General features: G+C 45.3%; 2 protein-coding genes across 3 annotated transcripts in view; one reads left to right on the forward strand and one right to left on the reverse strand.

Annotated features, from left to right (window-relative positions):
• eif2b2 (eukaryotic translation initiation factor 2B, subunit 2 beta) overlaps nucleotides 1–6,719 on the reverse strand; it is a 28,417-nt gene extending 21,698 nt beyond the window's left edge. Inside the window, exons 1-3 of the mRNA XM_059963046.1 lie at nucleotides 6,535–6,719; nucleotides 2,866–2,986; nucleotides 1,830–1,975 (exon numbers count right to left, since the gene is read on the reverse strand). Of these exons, the coding sequence (XP_059819029.1) occupies nucleotides 1,830–1,975; nucleotides 2,866–2,986; nucleotides 6,535–6,685 (418 nt within the window). The 5' untranslated portion in view covers nucleotides 6,686–6,719. The remainder of the gene's footprint in view (nucleotides 1–1,829; nucleotides 1,976–2,865; nucleotides 2,987–6,534) is intronic.
• Nucleotides 1–7,264, forward strand: part of mlh3 (mutL homolog 3 (E. coli)) — a 140,992-nt gene extending 133,728 nt beyond the window's left edge. For both annotated transcript variants that reach the window (XR_009510842.1, XR_009510844.1), the window contains one exon: nucleotides 6,809–7,264. The gene's annotated coding sequence lies outside the window, so the exon portion shown is untranslated. The remainder of the gene's footprint in view (nucleotides 1–6,808) is intronic.
• The last annotated feature ends 12,699 nt before the right edge of the window (nucleotides 7,265–19,963 follow it).

The following is a 19,963-nucleotide window of genomic DNA, read 5'->3' on the forward strand; positions in this document are numbered from 1 at the left end:
TGAAATCAAATCATTAGAAAGAGGTGCCATACTGTAGGGTTGGAAGGTGTTGAGTCGTTGTAGGTAGAGCTAAGGAACTTCAAGTCTAAAAAGACCCTGATGGGAGTTGTATACAGGCCCCCAAACAGCAGTAAAGATATAATCTAACAGGAGATAGAAAATACTTGCCAAAAGGGCAATACAATAATCATAGGGATTTCAATATGCAGATAGATTGGGAAAATCAGATTAGTGCTGGATCTTAAGAGGGGGAATTTCTAAAATGCCTATGAGGCGGCTTTTTGGAGTAGCTCATGGTTGAGCCCACTAGGGGATCAGCTATTCTGGATCGGTTGTTGTGCAATGAACCAGAATTAATTGAATAACCAAATGTAAAAGAACCCTTGGGGGCAAGTGATCATAATATGATCGAATTCACACTGACATTTGAGAAGGAGAAGCTAAAGTCAGATGTATCAGTGTTACAGTGGAGTAAAGGGAATTACAGAAGCATGAGAGAGGAGTTGGTCAGAAATGACTGGAAACGAACACTGGAAGGGATGGCAGCAACAGCTGGAATTACTGGAAGCAATTCAGAAAGCACATGATATATACATCCCAAAGAAGAAGAAAAATTCTAAAGGCAAGATGACACACCGTGGCTGATGAGAAGTTAAAGCCAACATAAAACACAATAGAGCATATAATAAATATTAGTGGTAAATCAGAGGATTGGGAGGCTTTTAAAAATCAAAAGAATGCAACTAAAAAGTCTTTAAGAAAAAGATGGAATACGAAAGTTAGAATAATATTAAGGAGGATACCAAAAGTTTCTTCAAATACATAAACTGTAAAAGAGAGGTGAGAGCAGATATTGGATGCCGGGAAACAATGCTGGAGAGGTGGCATTGTAGGACAAGGAAACGGCAGATGAACTGAATGAGAATTTTGCATCAGTCTTCACTGTAGAAAACACTAGCAGTATGGTGGAAGTTCCAGAGTGTTAGGGGTGTTACGTGTGTGAAATTGCCATTACTAGGGAGAGTTTTTGCAAAACTGAAAGGTCTGCAGGTAGTTAAGTCACCTGGACCAGATGGTATATATCCCTGGCTTCTGAAAGAGGTAGCAGAAGATATTAGGGAGGTATTAGTAATAATCTTTCAAGAATCACTAGATTCTGCAATGGTTCTGGAAGACTGGAAAAATGCAAATTTCACTGCACTCTTCAAGAAGGAAGAGAGACAGAAGAAATTCTGTCTGTATGGCTCTGGGCCTGTATTCAGTAGAATGAGGGGTGACCTAACTGAAACCTCAGATGTTGAAAGGCTTTGATAGAGTGGATGTGGAGAGGATTTTTCCTATGGTGAGAGTGTCTCGGACCAGAATACAGAGCCTCAGAATAGAGGAGTATCCCTTTACCACTGAGATGAGGAGGAGTTTCTTTAGCCAGAGAATTGTAAGTCTGTGGAACTCGTTGTCACAGGAGGCCAAGTGGATACATATATTGAAGGCAGAGGTTGATGCATTCTTGACTGGTCAGAGCACAAAGGGATACAGACAGAAGACAGGAGATTGGGGCTGAGAGGAAAATTAGATCAGCATGATGAAGTGGTGGAGCACAACAATAGCCCAAATTGCCTAATTTTGCTTCTGTATCTTATGGAATCCAGTGGGGCCAGACATTCCTACTCAACATTAATCCTGAGAGCCCACTGACTCTACCACTTTAGGGAGTATCTAATCCTTTGCATGGGTGCAACAGTGACAGACACCAACTTTGCTGACCCTGGAGGGACTCCCCCCACCCCACCCCCGAGGTTGCCACATCTCACCCATTCTCCACCACTTACCGAGCTCTGCCAGTAGTTCGTTAATGGCCTCAATGACATTGGTTCTTAGTGGTGCAAAGCTCTCACTCAAATCCTCATTCTGACTGCCGGACATCAGCAGCCTATGCAGAGACTCCTGGTCCATCTCCTCATTGTGACCCTGCAGCCTGCAACACAATGAGAAATCAGCAGGGCTCACCTCCCCAACACTCCCCCTCCCCTCTCAGCTCCAAGCTGGGACCTGCCAGGAATTCTCTCCTTAATTCCCTCCACACCACAGGACCTGCCTAATTCCCTCCACACTGCCGGGACCTCTAATTCTCACCCCAGCACTGACTGGAACCACCCCCTCCCCACCACCCAGACTTCCCACCCTCCTCATCGCTTGGACCACCATTCCTCTGTCTGCACCATCCTGACTATCCCTTCCTCCCCACTGTTGGGATCTCCCTAATCCTGGTGTGAATCCCATAACCCTCTAAAGACTCGCCCACATCTGGCATGATCCTCATAACCCTCTGAAGTCCCTCCCATAGTTGGCGTGATCCCTGTAACCCTTTAAAGACCCCAAAAAAACAAAGTTTGTTCCCTATAACCCTCTAAGGACACATCCATACCCAACATGATTTTTGTAACTCTCTAGACATCCAACGCCAAACACAATCCCTGTAACCCTCTAAAGACCCACCCACACCCAGTGTGATCCCCATAACTCTCTGGGAACCCCCCCCCCACTCAACACAATTCCTGTAACCCTCTGAAGACCTTCCCACAGCTGGTGTGATACCTGTAATCCTCTGAATATCCACTCACCCCCTGGGAGATCCCTGTAATCTTCTTAGGACCGACCCACACCCAACGCTGTTCCCATAACTGCCTGGAGACCCAGCAACACCCAGCATCATCTCCCTAAACCTCTAATGGCCCACCCACACCCAACACAATTCCTGTATGCCTCTGGAGGCCCATACGCACCTGGCATGGTCCCTCTAGCTCTCCAGAGACCCACCCACACCCAGTGTGATCTCCCATAATCCCCTAAAGACCCCACTCTCACCGGCTGTACTCTTCACGAATGATCTTCATCACCCGCCGGATAATGTTCCCCACAGTAGTCTCAAAGGGCTGGGCGATGATCACCTTCCGGCTCTCCTTCCGGATCAAGTCCAGCAGCTCCCCTGGAGTGGCAGGAAGTGGCAGGTCACCGGAGTGTGTGGAAGGGCAGTAACTTCCCTGTGGGGCTTCTGACTGCTTTCTTCCCCTCCCCCTTCAACTGTGGGGCTCAGGGTATGAAAATGGTGAGTACCCAGACAAGTGGGATAGAGACTGAGATAAGTCCCTGGGAAAGGCAACATGAAGGGCTAAACTGAGGCTTGGGAGGGTCAGATGTTGAGATCACAGGTGCATCAGAGTCTTGGCACTAGGGACACAGAATGTTTCAGGGACAATCAGAAACAAAATTACGTAACAAAGTATACAGTAGGCCGGACTGGACCTATAGGGAGAGATACTGAACGAGAATGACAACAAGCTGGAGTGATTGATGCTGAGAAAGAAAGTTGGAGATGTTATTACTGAGCCCTGTGCCCAGGCAGAAGGGGCTGCTGCACCACAGGAGACCAAAGCACAATCACCCTATCTATATCTGGTCTTTCTCCTCTGGTTGAGGAGACCACAGTGTCAGCAACTCAACTTCATTGGAGATTTGACATGATTTGGCTCAAGAAGACTAGAATACAAAAACAAGGATGTAATGCTGAGGCTTTATTAGAAATGGTGAGACCTGATTTGAAGTATTGTGAGTAGTTTTGGGCCCCTTATCTGAGAAAGGATGTGCTGGTATTGGAGAAGTCCAGAGGACATTCATGAGAATGATTCTGGGAATGAAAAGATTTACATATGAGGGGAATTTGATAGCTCTGACCCTGTACTCACTGGAATCTTGAAGAATGAAGGGGGATCTCATTGAAACCTACTGAATGTTGAAAGGCCTAGATAGAGTGAATGTGGGGAGGATATTCCCTATAGTGGGTGAGTCTATGATCAAAGTACGCAGCCTCAGAATAGAGGAGTGTTCATTTAGAACAGAGATGAGGAATAATTTCTCTAGCCAGAGGGTGGTGAATCCATGGAATTCATTGCCACAGACAGCTGTGGGGGCCAATTTAAAGTGGAGATAGATAGGTTTTTGCTAAGTCAGGGTATCAAAGGTTACAGGGAGAAGGCAGGAGAATGGGGTGGAGGGGGCTAATAAATCAGCCACAATGAAAAGGAGCAGACTTGATGGGCTGAATGGCCTAATTGTCATCTGACTGTACATATCTGCAGCCAAATGAAACAACATTCCTCTGGATCATGTTGCAGCCAAAAACATTTATCTCACATAGTACATAAAAATGAACATAAAAAGTTAATAAAATATAAGTCAAAATGCATGTAGTGCACAGCACAGGTAAACAGTGAACAGCTCGCAGTCCTAATGACAAGACTGGCAGCAGGATATTCATTAGTCTCACAGCCTGAGGGAAGAAGCCGTTACCCAGTTTAGCATTCCTAGTCCTGATACTCTGCTACCTCCTTCCTAACATTGTTGCATCAGAGATTGTGGGATGGGTGGTAGGGATCCTCAACAATGCTTTGGCCCTTCATATTCAACACTCCTGGTAAATGTCACAAATAGTGGGGAGGAACGCCCTGATGATCCTGTCAGTGGTTTTAGCTATCAGCTGTTACTATTTTCAGCAGATGTATGGTGGAGAACATTCTGACTGGTTGAATCACCTGGTATGGAGGCTCCATTGCACAGGACTGAAAGAAGCCCCAAAGGGTTGTAGACTCAACCAACACCATCATGGCACAACTCTCCCCACCACTGAGGCCATCTTCAAGTGGTGATGCATTAAGAACGTGGCATTCATCAATAAGGACCCCGATCAACCAGACCATGCCCCCTATTCAATGCTACCATCAGGGAGAAGGTATAAGAGCCCGAAGACACTAACTCAGTGTTACAGAAGCTTTGTCTCCTCTGCAGACAGACTTACTTTATTGATCCCGAGGGAAATTGGGTTTTGTTACAGTCACACCAACCAAGAGTAGTGTAGAAATATAGCAAAATAAAACCATAAATAATTAAATAATAATAGGTAAATTATGCCGTGGAAATAAGTCCAGGACCAGCCTATTGGCTCAGGGTGTCTGACACTCCGAGGGAGGAGTTGTAAAGTCTGATGACCACAGGTAGGAATGACTTCCTATGCCCGCTCAGTGTTACATCTCAGTGGAATGAGTCTCTGGCTGAATGTACTCCTGTGTCTAACCAGTACATTATGAAGTTGATGGGAGTTATTGTCCAAGATGGCATATAACTTGGACAGCATCCTCTTTTCAGATACCACCATCAGAGAGTCCAGTTCCACCCCCACAACATTACTGGCCTTACGAATGAGTTTGTTGATTCTGTTGGTGTCTGCTACCCTCAGCCTGCTGCCCCAGCACACAACAGCAAACATGATAGCACTGGCCACCACAGACTTGTAGAACATCCTCAGCATCGTCTGGCAGATGTTAAAGGACCTCAGTCTCCTCAGGAAATACAGATTCAATCAGATTTCAGATGTGCAATCAGATTTCTGAATGGACAATGAACCCATGAACTCTTGTACGTTACTTATTTATAGTAATGTTATGTCTTGAACACTCAAAACACCAATTTTCACATTGTACATATGTCACATTGTTTTATATGTCACAATAAAATTGATTCAGATTTTGAAGTGAAAGGCTGCCTCTGCTGGAAGCAGTGTTTGGGTCCCGTAAAGGTGGGAAGGAAAGGCATGGGTGGTGGCAATGGGAGAGTGTGGTGGGATGTGGGTGGGTGTGGAAGGGTGGACCAGGGATTGTCAGAATCAAATCAGGTTTATTATCACCAGCATGTAATGCGAAATTTGTTAACTTAGCAGCAGCCATTCAATGCAATACCTAAGCTAGCAGAGAGACAGGGAAAAAACAATAATAAATAACAACAATAAACAAGTAAATCAATTACATATTGAATAGATTTTTTTAAATGTGCAAAAACAGAAATACTGTATATTAAAAAAAGTGAGTTAGTGTCCAAGGGTTCAATGTCTATTTAGGAATCGGATGGCAGAGGGGAAGAAGCTGTTCCTGAATCACTTGAGTGTGTGCCTTCAGGCTTCTGTACCTCCTTCCTGATGGTAACAGTGAGAAAAGGACATGCCTTGGGTGCTGGAGGTCCTTAGTAATGGATGCTGCGAGAGGGGAGGCCAATCATGATGAAGGGTCTCGGCCTGAAACGTCGCTTGTACTCAGTTTCTGCATGACCAGCTGAGTTCCTCCAGTATTTTGTGTGTGTTGCTTGGATTTCCAGTATCTGCAGATTTTCTGAGAGGGGACTGTATGAACGAAAAAGGCCAAGGATCAAAGGCAAGTGGTAGACGGTGATGGCCAGGGGACAGGGAGCGTCAGGGTTGGGCTGGTTCTCCTTCACCAAAAGAGGGAGCGAGACATCCCCTTCACCAACTCCAAAAGGTAAATACCTAGAGTCGGGGTGAGTACTGGTTTCCAGGGGATTATACCTGGTAAATGCAGGAGTCTGGGGTTAAGTCCCAGGAGATTATGCCCGCTGTCAATAGTAAATACAGGGGATAAGGTGATTAACTCCCGGGAACAGGGATTCTTATTTCTGAATCGATTCCGATACCTGCGTTGTTCCACCGACTTTGGGCCACGATCCGCCGCAGCAGCCCCGCGGTGGCCGCCGCCACATCCCCGGAGCGGCGTAGCTGCCCCCGGCCGAGCCTCCCGCCGAAAGCCGCAACTGCCTCCGCTGCTTCAGGCTGCAGGGCCGGCATGGTGCTACCGGAAACTGAACCAAACCGGATCCGGAAGTCTCCGGGGCGACCGCCTTGTAGACTAGTGAGGCTGCCATGTTGGTGAGGGTGGGCGGAAGTAACTTTTTCATCTTTTATTTCCAGGTGGCCCCCGTTTTTCGAACGTTTGCTTTACGACAACTCGCTGTTACGAAAGACCTACCTTAGTACCTGTTTTCGCTAGCTAAAGAAGATTTTCGCTTTTACTAAAAAAGACGCCCTCTTTAAACGTCTCCAAGTCTCGGCCTGAAACGTCGACAGCACTTCTCCCTGTAGATGCTGCCTGGCCTGCTGTGTTCCACCAGCATTTTGTGTGTGTGTGTTGTTTGAATTTCCAGCATCTACAGATTTCCTCGTGTTTGTACTTTAAACTGTGTTTACCCCGAGAAAGACTACCATGCCCATGAAGCCTTGTGTGGGCAGTTGTGTGTACATGCCGATTTTTTCCCCCTACCAAATCGATCTTGGCTCCCTGGCTTCCCGATTCTGATAAGTGAAACTAAACCGCACATACATTATTTCTTCTTTATATATACTGTATATTTATCATAAAATTCCTGCTTTTCCTATATGTTTGTGTTATTTTAGTTTTTATATCCTATTTGGTAGGTTATTTTTGGGTCTAGGAATGCTCAAAAATTTTCCCATATAAATTAATGGTAATTGCTTCTTCACTTTACGACATTTCAGTTTACAAACGGTTTGATAGGAACGCTCTACCTTCAGATAGCGGTGGAAACCTTTCTCCAAAATACCCCAAACTTAAAATGTTCACCCTCATAGAACATAGAATAGTACAGCACATTACGGGCCCTTCGGCCCACAATGTTGTGCTGACCTTCAAACCCTGACTACCATATAACCCCCCACCTTAAATTCCTCCATATACCTGTCTAGTAGTCTCTTAAATTTCACTGGTGTATCTGCCTCCACCACTGACTCAGGCAGTGTATTCCACACGCCAACCACTCTCTGAGTGAAAAACCTTCCTCTAATATCCCCCTTGAACTTCCCTCCCCTTACCTTAAAGCCATGTCCTCTTGTACTGAGCAGTGGCGCCCTGGGGAAGAGGCGCTGGCTGCCCACTCTGTCTATTCCTCTTAATATCTTGTACACCTCTATCATGTCTCCTCTCATCCTTCTCTCCAAAGAGTAAAGCCCTAGCTCCCTTAATCTCTGATCATAATCCATACTCTCTAAACCAGGCAGCATCCTGGTATATCTCCTCTGTACCCTTTCCAATGCTTCCACATCCTTCCTATAGTGAGGCAACCAGAACTGGACACAGTACTCCCAAGTGTGGCCAAACTAAAGTTTTATAGAGTTGCATCATTACATTGCGTCTCTTAAACTCTATCCCTTGACTTAAGAAAGCTAACACCCCATAATCTTTCTTAACTACTCTACCTACCAGTGAGGCAACTTTCAGGGATCTGTGGACATGTACCCCCAGATCCCTCTGCTCCTCCACACTACCAAGTATCCTGCCATTTACTTTGTACTCTGTCTTGGAGTTTGTCCTTCCAAAGTGTACCACCTCACACTTCTCCGGGTTAAACTCCATCTGCCACTTCTCAGCCCACTTATGCATTCTATCAATGTCTCTCTGCAATATTTGACAATCCTCTACACTATCAACAACACCGCCAACCTTTGTGTCATCTGCAAACTTGCCAACCCACCTTTCTACCCCCACATCCAGGTGGTTAATAAAAATCACGAAAAGTAGAGGTCCCAGAACAGATCCTTGTGGGACACCACTAGTCACAACCCTCCAATCTGAATGTACTCCCTCCACCACAACCCTCTGCCTTCTGCAGGCAAGCCAATTCTGAATCTGCCTGGCCAAACTTCCCTGGATCCCATGCCTTTTGACTTTCTGAATAAGCCTACCATGTGGAACCTTGTCAAATGCCTTACTAAAATCCATGTAGAGCACATCCACTGCACTACCCTCATCTACGTGCTTGGTCACCTCCTCAACTCTATCAGGCTTGTTAGGCACGATCTGCCCTTCACAAAGCCATGCTGACTGTCCCTGATCAGACCATGATTCTCTAAATGCCCATAGATCCTGTCTCTAAGAATCTTTTCCAACAGCTTTCTCACCACAGACATAAGGCTCACTGGTCTATAATTAACCTGACTATCCCTGCTACTTTTTTTGAACAAGGGAACAATATTTGCCTCCCTCCAATCCTCCGGTACCATTCCCGTGGACAACGAGGACATAAAGATCCTAGCCAGAGGCTCAGCAATCTTTTCCCTCACCTCGTGGAGCAGCCTGGGGAATATTCCGTCAGGCCCTGGGGACTTATTAGTCCTAATGTATTTTAACAACTCCAACACCTCCTCTCCCTTAATATCAACATGCTCCAGAACCTCACTCATATTGTCCTCACCATCATCAAGTTCCCTCTCATTGGTGAATACCGAAGAGAAGTATTCATTGAGGACCTCGCTCACTTCCACAGCCTCCAGGCACATTTTCCCACTTTTATCTCTAATCGGTCTTACCTTCACTCCTGTCATCCTTTTGTTCTTCACATAATTGAAGAATGCCTTGGGGTTTTCCTTTACCCTACTCGCGAAGGCCTTCTCATGTGCCCTTCTTGCTCTCCTCAGCCCCTTCTTAAGCTCCTTTCTTGCTATCCTATATTCCTCAATAGACCCATCTGATCCTTGCTTCCTAAACCTCATGTATGCTGCCTTCTTCCACCTGACTAGATTTTCCACGTCACCCATGGTTCCTTCACCCTACCATTCTTTATCTTCCTCACTGGGACAAATTTATCCCTAACATCCTGCAAGAGATCCTTAAACATCGACCACATGTCCATAGTACATTTCCCTGCAAAAACATCATCCCAATTCACACCTGCAAGTTCTCGCCTTATAGCCTCATAATTTGCCCTTCCCCAATTAAAAATTTTCTTGTACTCTGATTCTATCCTTTTCCATGATAATGCTAAAGGCCAGGGAGCGGTGGTCACTGTCCCCCCGATGCTCACCCACTGAGAGATCTGTGACCTGACCCAGTTCGTTACCTAATACCAGATCCAGTATAGCATTCCCCCTAGTCAGCCTGTCAACATACTGTGACAGGAATCCATCCTGGACACACTTAACAAACTCTGCCCCATCTAAACCCTTGGAACTAATCAAGTGCCAATCAATATTAGGGAAGTTAAAGTCACCCATGATAACAACCCTATTATTTTTGCACCTTTCCAAAATCTGCCTCCCAATCTGCTCCTCGGTATCTCTGCTGCTACCAGGGGGCCTATAGAATACCCCCAGTAGAGTAACTGCTCCCTTCCTGTTCCTGACTCAAAAGAGAATCCTGCTACATTACCCACCCTTTCTGTAGCTGTAATAGTATCCCTGACCAGTAATGCCACCCCTCCTCCCCTTTTCCCCCCTCTATATAAAGCACTGAAATCCAGGAATATTGAGAATCCGTTCCTGCCCTGGTGCCAGCCAAGTCTCCGTAATGGCCACTACATCATAATTCCATGTATGTATTCAAGCTCTCAGTTCATCACCTTTGTTCCTGATGCTTCTTGCATTGAAGTACACACACTTTAGCCCTTCTACCTTACTACCTTTACACCCTTTATTCTGTTTCTCTTTCCTCAAAGCCTCTCTATATGTTAGATCTGGCTTTACTCCATGCACTTCTTTCACTGCTCTATCACTCCGGGTCCCATTCCCCTTGCAAATTAGTTTAAACCCTCCTGAACCATGCTAGCAAACCTACCTAAACCCTCCCTAAACCTCCTCCACCTCCAAAACGCCTCCAGGCCTAAACCTCCTGAATCCCAAACCTCTAGAATTCACCACCAGCTTTAAGCTTCTCCTCCATGCCCTCCAAACCAGACTACTTCACCTCCTGAAACCCCTCCTCTGATCCTTCCCCAGACCTCCTCCACTCCGCCAAAATCCTTTACCTGCTTTCTCTCAACTCTAACCAATACATTTACCCCAAACTCCGACCACAAATCAGACCCCAAAATTGCCCCCACCTCTCAAACAGGAGGTCATCCAGTTTCAAAATTTAATAAGACTGTGATGGTTCTATTTACAACTTCAGGTCTGAATTTCCTGTTTTGATTTATGGTAATTTTTGTGCCTTGGTGCTGTATTGCTGCCATGAAATAGAGATGGACTAACCCCTATTGATATCAATGGATCTGAGGTTGAGAGGGTAAACATGTTCCTCTGTACACACCAGCTGTGTGGTGAAAAAGGCACAACAGTGCCTCTTTCACTTAAGACAGTTGAAGTTTGGTATGGGCCCCCAAATCAGAACTTTCTACAGGGCCACAATTGAGAGCATCTTGACTGGCTACATCATTGTCTGGTATGGGAACTGTACCTCCCTTAATCGCAGGACTCTGCAGAGAGTGGTGCAGACAGCCTAGCGCATCTGTAGATGTGAACTTCTCATGATTCAGGACATTTATAAAGACAGGTGTGTAAAAAGGGCCCGTAGGATCACTGGGGACCCAAGTCACCCCAACCACAAACTATTCCAGCTGCTACTATCCAGGAAATGGTACCACAGCATAAAAGCCAGGAACCACAGTCTCCAGGACAGCTTCTTCCACCAGGCGATCAGACTGATGAACACACGCTGATTTGAGTGTACTCTATACATTGACGGTTCTATTTTTTATAAATTACTATGAGTGCACATTGCACATTTAGATGGAGACGTAACGTAAAGATTTTTACTCCTCATGTATGTGAAGGATCTAAGAAATAAAGTCAATTCAATTCAATTCAGTCATAAACACAAGGGGTTCTGCAAATGCTGGAAATTCAGTGTAGCACATACAACTCTCTGGAAGAACTCAGCAGGTCAGGCAGCAACTATGGAAATAAACAGTCAATGTTTCAGGCTGAGACTGAAGAAGGGTCTTGGCTGGAAATTTCACTCTGTATGCCAGTGATAACAAACCCGTTGCTGACCCAGTAACCATTCACCTTCTTGGTTATCAAGTACTAAAACGTAGTGGACGCAGCCCAGTCCATCATAAGACAATAAGAAATAGGATTAAAATTAGGCTATTTGGCCCATTGAGTCTGCTCAGCCATTTAATTATCACTGATCCTTTTTTATTCCTCCGCAGCCCCAGTTCCTGGCCTTCTCCTTGTAACCTTTGATGCCATTTCCAATCAAGAATCTATCAAGTTCTGCCTTAAATACATTCAATGACCTGGTCTCCACAGCTGCGTGTGGTAATTCAATTTCACAAATTCAGCACCCTCTGGCTAATGAAATTTCTCCACATTTCTGTTCTGAGGCTGTGCCTTGTTGCCCTAGACTCCCCCACCATGGGGAAACATCCTTTCCACATCTACTCTGTCTAGGCCTTTCAACAATTGAAAGGTTTCAATGATCCCTCCTCATCCTTCTGAATTCCAGCGAGTAGAGACCCAGAACCATCAAATGTGCTTCATATGATAACCTTTTCATTCCCAGAATCATCTTTGTGTATCTCCTCTGAACCCTCTGCAGTGCCAGCATATCTTTTCTTAAATGAGGAGCCCAGAACTGTTCACAATACTCAAGGTGAGGCCTCACCAGTGCTTTATAAATCCTCAGCATCACATCCTTGCTCTTGTATTCAAGACCTCTTGAAATGAATGCTAACATTGCATTTGTCTTCCTCACCAATGACTCAATCTGCAAGTTAATCTTTAGGGTGTTCTGCACAATGACTCCCTTTGCATCTCAGATTTATTTCTTCTACCAAAGTGCATAACCATGCATTTTCCAACTTTGTATTTCACCCAAGAAGTTATAGACCAATGAGTCTGACTTCAGTGGTGGGCAAATTGTTGGAGAAGATCCTGAGAGGCAGGATTTATGAGCATTTGGAGAGACATAATCTGATTAGGGATAGTCAGCATGGCTTTGTCAAGGGTAGGCCGTGCCTTACGAACTGTTGGCCAGAAGAAACTTCAGTCTGATCCGGGACAGGGGAAGCAGACAAGCCAGTTGTCTTTGTTTCCCCCATTTTGTGGACTCTGAACAATTTCTTGCTCTTAGATAATCTAATCAGAGCAACTGAATGTGGACACTGGAAGCTTCAGGTAATGATCTGCTAAACCTGAGACCATTCTCAAACAAATAGCCATTTGTCATGTAAAGGACATGGACTCTGAACTAATCCTTGCTCTGGGACAATCTAATCAGAGCAATATACCTGAGGCCATTCTCAGAGGAGTAGCTATTTGTTTTATAAAATGCCAGACCTGCAAACAGCAATCTCGTTAGACTCTGGGTTGCCTCATTTAACTGGTTTGAACCAGTTAGAATGTAAAGGCACAAATACACAAGGCAGGAGTGGGCAGAGCCATGATACAATGTTGGCTATGCTCTGTACAATGTCCAGTAAGAAGGTGACCCAGGTAGGTCAGGTGACTTGGCGCCAATGGGATGGAGATCCAATGGTTCAATTGATGAGGAAGAGTATAAGACTCAGGAGCTCCAAATACACAGGGACGATAACTCTCCAGCAGCCAAAGACCAACCATCGTGGAGATCGGGATCACAAGGAACGCCTGGCCAGTGTAGACACCTTTCCCGGGTAATACCCTTTTCTCTTCATTGACTGTTCATGGACTGTCAGGGAATTCTAGTAGGATGCACACAGAGACAGTTTGTGAACCCACATGGTTTTAGCTGAAACAATAAAAGTTACTTGTTGGTAACGACAGATTCTCTGTTCCTCACTGATCATTATTACAGAGAATTCGACCGTGTAGATAGGATTTAAGCCTACCTGGTCAATACCTGTGGAGGAGGGGGAACTGCGCAGGCGCGAGTGACGTCAGCGTCGAGCGCGAACTTTAAAAGGCAGGACTTGTTTTCAGAGCGGGCAGAGGAGTCCGTGGAAGCAGAGTCCTGGGCTTTGGCTAAGTGGGCTTCGGTAAGGCTGTGTGATTGCTCGCTGAGGGGAAGAAGGTAAGGTCGCTAGGTGCTTTTTAGACTTATTCTATTAATCCAGTTCAGGTATGGGGGAGACAGTCAGAGCAGTGGTGTGCTCCATATGCAGTATGTGGGAGGTCAGGGTCAACACAGTTGTCCCTGATGACCACACCTGCAAGAGGTGCGTCCAGCTGCAGCTCCTATCAGACCAAGTTAGGGAATTGGAGCAGGAGCTGGATGAACTACCGATCATTCGGGAGGTGGAGGCAGAGATAGATAGGAGTTATCAGGAGGTAGTCACACCAAAAAACCAAGAAGTAGGCAGATGGGTGACGGTCCAGAGAGGCAGGGGGAGCAGGCAGAGAGAGCAGAGCACCCCTGCGGCCATTCCCATTAACAATAAGTATACCGTACTGGATACTGTTGATGGGGATGACCTACCAGGAATGAGTTGTAGTGGTCCTGCCTCTGGCACAGAGGTTGAACCCTCAACTAGAAAGGGGAGGAGGGACGAGAAGAGAGCGATAGTTTTAGGGGACTCTATAGTTAGGGGGGCAGATAGGAGATTTTGTGGGGCAGATCGGGAGTCTCGGATAGTATGTTGCCTCCTTGGTGCCAGGGTCCGGGACATCTCAGATCGGGTGCAGGCTATTCTTGAGAACGAGGGCATGAACCCAGATGTAGTGGTCCATGTAGGGACCAATGACGTAGGTAAGGTGAGTGAGGGGGTCCTGCTTAGAGAGTTCAGGGAGTTAGGAGTGAAGCTGAAAGGCAGGACCTCCAGGGTGACAATCTCGGGATTGCTACCTGTGTCACGTGCGAGTGAGGCGAAGAATAGAATGATTATGCACATTAATACGAGGCTGAGAGCATGGTGCAGGAAGGAAGGGTTCAGGTTTTTGGATAATTGGTCTTTGTTCCAGGGACATTGGGATCTGTTTCGAAGGGATGGTCTACATCTGAACCGGAGGGGTACTAACATTCTTGCAGGAGTATTTGCCAGTGCTGCTCGGGGGGGTTTAAACTAGATGTGCAGGGGGCAGGGATCCAGATCCAGAGGGTTGGTCAGAAGGTGCATGGGGTTAAATGTGTACAAGGTTTGGGTGATCTTGAGAAGGTCATCAAAATTCAGGGTGCAATTTGCCCGATGGAAGTTCAAGGAGCTGGGTTAGGTACAGTAGACAGTGTTTTAAGCAAAGAGAGGAGGAATGGGCTAAGAATTCTATACTTGAATGCGCGTAGTGTCAGAAATAAGACAGATGAGGTTGAAGCTCAGATGAAAATGGGGAACTACGATATTGTTGGGATAACGGAGACATGGCTGCAAGGGGATCAGTCCTGGGAATTGAGTGTACCAGGGTATACGTGCTATCGTAGAGACAGAAATATGGGAAGAGGGGGTGGGGTGGCCCTGTTGGTGAGGAATGAGATTCAGTCCTTAGCAAGAGGTGACTTGGGAACAAGGGAAGTAGAATCTGTGTGGATTGAGCTGAGGAACAGTAAGGGTAAAAAGACCCTAATGGGTGCTGTGTACCTGCCCCCAAACAGTAGCGTGGATATTGGGTACAAGTTGATTAGGGAGTTAACATTGGCATGTGCTAAAGGTAATGCAGTCGTTATGGGAGATTTCAACATGCAGGTGGACTGGGAGAATCAGGTAGGTGCTGGACCCCAGGATAGGGAGTTTGTGGAGTGTCTAAGGGATGTATTTTTGGAACAGCTTGAGCCAACCAGGAACGAGGCTATTTTGGACTTGGTGATGTGTAATGCACAGGAATTGATAAGTGATCTTGAAGTGAAGGAGCCATTAGGAAGTAGTGATCATAACATGATAAGTTTTTATCTACAATTTGAGAGGGATAGGGGCAGATCAGAGGTGTCAGTGTTGCAATTAAATAAAGGAGACTACGGAGCCATGAGGAATGAGCTGGCCAAAGTTAAATGGGCGGATGCCCTGGCAGGAAAGACAGTGGATCAGCAGTGGCAGATATTCTTGGGCATAATACAAAAGATGCAAATGCAGTTCATTCCAATGAGAAGGAAGGATTCAAAGAGGGGGAAGGGGCCACAGTGGTTGACAAAGGAAGTCAGAGATTGTATAGCATTGAAGAAAAAGAAGTATGACAGGGCTAAGATGAGTGGGAATACAGATGATTGGGAAAGTTTTAAGGAACAGCAGATCTTAACTAAAAAAGCAATACGGAGAGAAAAAATCAGGTATGAGCTCAGTCTAGCCAGGAATATTAAAGGGGATAGCAAAAGCTTTTTTAGCTATGTGAAGAGAAAGAAGATAGTTAAGAACAATGTTGGCCCCTTGAAGAATGAATTGGGAGAAATTGTTATGGGAAACAGGGAAATGGCAACAGAATTTAATGCATACTTTAGATCTGTCTTCACCAGGGAGGACACAAGCAATCTCCCAGATGTATGGATGGGCCAGGGTCATAAGATATCAGAGGAATTGAGACAGATTGACATTAGGAAAGAAACTGTGATGAGTAGACTGGTAGGACTGAAGGCTAATAAATCCCCGGGTCCAGATGGTCTGCATCCGAGGGTTCTAAAAGAGGTGGCTCAGGAAATTGCGGATGCATTGGTAATCATTTTCCAATGTTCCTTAGATTCAGGATCAGTTCCTGAAGATTGGAGAGTGGCTAATGTTGTCCCACTTTTCAAGAAGGGAGGGAAGGAGAAAATGGAGAACTATCGCCCTGTTAGCCTAACGTCAGTCGTGGGGAAGATGCTTGAGTCCATTATTAAGGACGAAATAGTGGCACATCTAGATGGCAGAAATAGGATTAGGCCGAGCCAGCATGGATTTACCAAGGGCAAATCATGCTTGACTAATCTGTTGGAGTTTTTTGAGGGTGTAACAAGGATGTTAGACGAGGGTAAGCCAGTAGATGTTGTGTACCTAGATTTTCAGAAGGCATTCGATAAGGTGCCACATAGGAGATTGGTGAGTAAAATCAGAGCTCATGGCATTGGGGGCAGGGTTTCAACATGGATAGAAAACTGGTTGGCAGATAGAAAGCAAAGGGTAGCAGTGAATGGGTGTTTCTCAGACTGGCTGGAGGTGACTAGTGGGGTACCACAGGGCTCTGTATTGGGACCACAGCTCTTTACAATTTATGTCAATGATTTAGATGAGGGCATTGAAAACTATATCAGCAAGTTTGCTGACGATACTAAACTGGGTGGCAGTGTGACATGCGAAGAGGACGTTAGGAGAATACAGGGAGACTTGGATAGGCTGAGTGAGTGGGCAGATACTTGGCAGATGTCATTCAATGTGAATAAATGTGAAGTTATCCACTTTGGAAGCTGGAACAAGAGGGCAGAGTATTGTCTGAACGGTGTCGAGTTAGGTAAGGGAGAAGTGCAAAGAGACCTAGGAGTCCTAGTTCACCAGTCAATGAAGGTGAATGAGCAAGTGCAACAGGCAGTGAAGAGGGCAAATGGAATGTTGGCCTTTGTTACAAGGGGAATTGAATACAAGAGCAAGGATGTTCTTTTGCATTTGTACAGGGCCCTGGTGAGACCACACCTGGAATATTGTGTACAGTTTTGGTCTCCAGGTTTAAGGAAGGACATTCTGGCAATTCAGGAAGTGCAGCGTAGATTCACTAGGTTGATTCCTGGGATGGCAGGGCTGTCTTACGCAGAGAGATTGGAGAGATTGGGCTTGTACACGCTGGAATTGAGGAGATTGAGAGGGGATCTGATTGAAACGTTTAAGATAATTAAAGGATTTGATAGGATTGAGGCAGGAAATATGTTCCAGATGTTGGGAGAGTCCAGTACCAGAGGGCATGGATTGAGAATAAGAGGTCAGTTATTTAAAACAGAGTTGAGGAAGAGCTTCTTCTCCCAGAGAGTTGTGGAGGTGTGGAATGCACTGCCTCGGAAGACGGTGGAGGCCAATTCTCTGGATGCTTTCAAGAAGGAGCTGGATAGATATCTGATGGATAGGGGAATCAAGGGATATGGGGACAAGGCAGGGACTGGGTATTGATAGTGAATGATCAGCCATGATCTCAGAATGGCGGTGCAGACTCGAGGGGCCGAATGGTCTACTTCTGCACCTATTGTCTATTGTCTATTGTCTATTACAAGAGGTGATTCTTATAACAGTACCTGATTGAGTTCGAAACACAGAACATTACAGCACAGAAACAGGCCTTTTGGCCCTTCTTGGCTGTGACGAACCATTTTTCTGCCTAGTCCCACTGACCTGCAGCTGGGCCGTATCCCTCCAAACCCCTCTCATCCATATACCTGTCCAAGTTTTTCTTAAGTGTCAAAAGTGAGCTCGCTTTCACCACTTCATCAGGCAGCTCATTCCGCACTCCCACCACTCTCTGCGTGAAGAAGCCCCCCCCAATGTTCCCTTTAAACTTTTCCCCCTTCACCCTTAACCCATGACCTCTGTTTTTTTTTTCCCCTGGCCTCAGTGGTAAAAGCCTGCTTTCATTCACTCTATACCCATCATAATTTTATACACCTCTATCAAATCTCCCCTCATTCTTCTGTGCGCCAAGGAATAAAGTCCTAACCTATTCAACCTTTCTCTGTAACTCAGTTTCTCAAGTCCCAGCAACATCTCTGTAAACCTTCTCTGCACTCTTTCAACCTTATTAATATCCTTCCTGTAATTAGTTGTCCAAAACTGCACACAATACTCCAAATTCGGTCTCACCAATGTCTTATACAACCACATCATTACATTCCAACTCTTATACTCAATACATTGATTTATAAAGGCCAATATACCAAAAGCTCTCTTTACAACCCTATCTACTTGTGACGCCACTTTTAGGGAATGATGTATCTGTACTCCCAGATCCCTCTGTTCTGCACTCCTCAGTGTGCTACCATTTATCTTGTATGTTGTACCTTGGTTTGACCTTCCAAAGTGCAATACCTCACACTTGTCTGCATTAAACTCCATCTGCCATTTTTCAGCCCAGTCCTCCAACTGGTCCAAGTCTCTCTGCAAGCTTTGAAAACCTTCCTCACTGTCCACTACACCTCCAATCTTTGTATCATCAGCAAATTTGCTGATCCAATTTGCCACATTATCATCCAGATCATTGATATAGATGACAAATATCAATGGACCCAGCACTGATCCCTGTGGCACACCTCTAGTCACAGGCCTCCACTCAGAGTAGCAATCCTCCACTACCACTCTCTGGCTTCTTCCATCGAGCCAATGTCTAATCCAATTTACTGCCTCTCCATGTATACCTAACAACTGAATCTTCCTAACTAACCTCCCATGTGGGACCTTGTCAAAGGCCTTACTGAAGTCCATGTATACAACATCCACTGCCTTCCCTTCATCCATTTTTCTGGTAACTTCCTCGAAAAATTCTAATAGATTGGTTAAACATGACCTACCATGCACAAAGCCATGCTGACTGTTTCTAATAAGTCTCTGTCTATCCAAATACTTATAGGTCCTATCCCTTAGTATTCCTTTCAATAATTTACCTGCTACCATTGTCAAATTTACCGGCCTATAATTTCCCAGCTTACTTTTTGAGCCTTTTTTAAACAATGGAACTACATGAGCTATCCTCCAACCCTCCGGCATCTGACCCATGGATATCGACATTTTAAAATTTCAGCCAGGGCCCCTGCAATTTCAACTCTAGTCTCCTTCAAGGTCCGAGGGAATACCTTGTCAGGTCCTGGGGATTTATCTACTCTGATTTGCCTCAAGACAGCAAGCACCTCCTCCTCTTTAATCTGTATAAGTTTCTTGACCTCCCTACATGTTTGCCTTGTTTCCATAGACTCCTTTCCAGTTTCCTTAATAAATACAGATGCAAAAAACCCATTTAATATCTTTCCCATTTATTTTGGTTCCATACATAGATGACCACTCTGATCTTCAAGAGGACCAATTTTATCCCTTACTATCCTTTTGCTCTTAACGTACCTGTAGAAGCTCTTAGGATTATCCTTCACTCTGACTGCCAAAGCAACCTCATGTCTTCTTTTAGCCCTCCTGATTTCTTTCTTAAGTATTTTCTTACTCTTTTTATACTCAAGCATCTTATTTCCTCCCTGTTGCCTATATGTTATTCATCTCTCTTTTCTTCTTTATCAGAGTTCCAATATCCCTTGAGAACCAAGGTTCCTTATTCTTGTTCATTTTGCTTTTAACCCTGCCAGGAACATACAAACTTTGCACTCTCAAAATTTCTCTTTTGAAGGCCTCCCACTTACCAAGTTATTTGAGAATGTAACAAAACACACTGATGAGGGTAGAGCAGTGGATGTAGTGTATATGGATTTCAGTAAGGCATTTG

Source organism: Hypanus sabinus, chromosome 2 (assembly GCF_030144855.1).
Source record: "Hypanus sabinus isolate sHypSab1 chromosome 2, sHypSab1.hap1, whole genome shotgun sequence".
Classification (NCBI taxonomy): domain Eukaryota; kingdom Metazoa; phylum Chordata; class Chondrichthyes; order Myliobatiformes; family Dasyatidae; genus Hypanus; species Hypanus sabinus.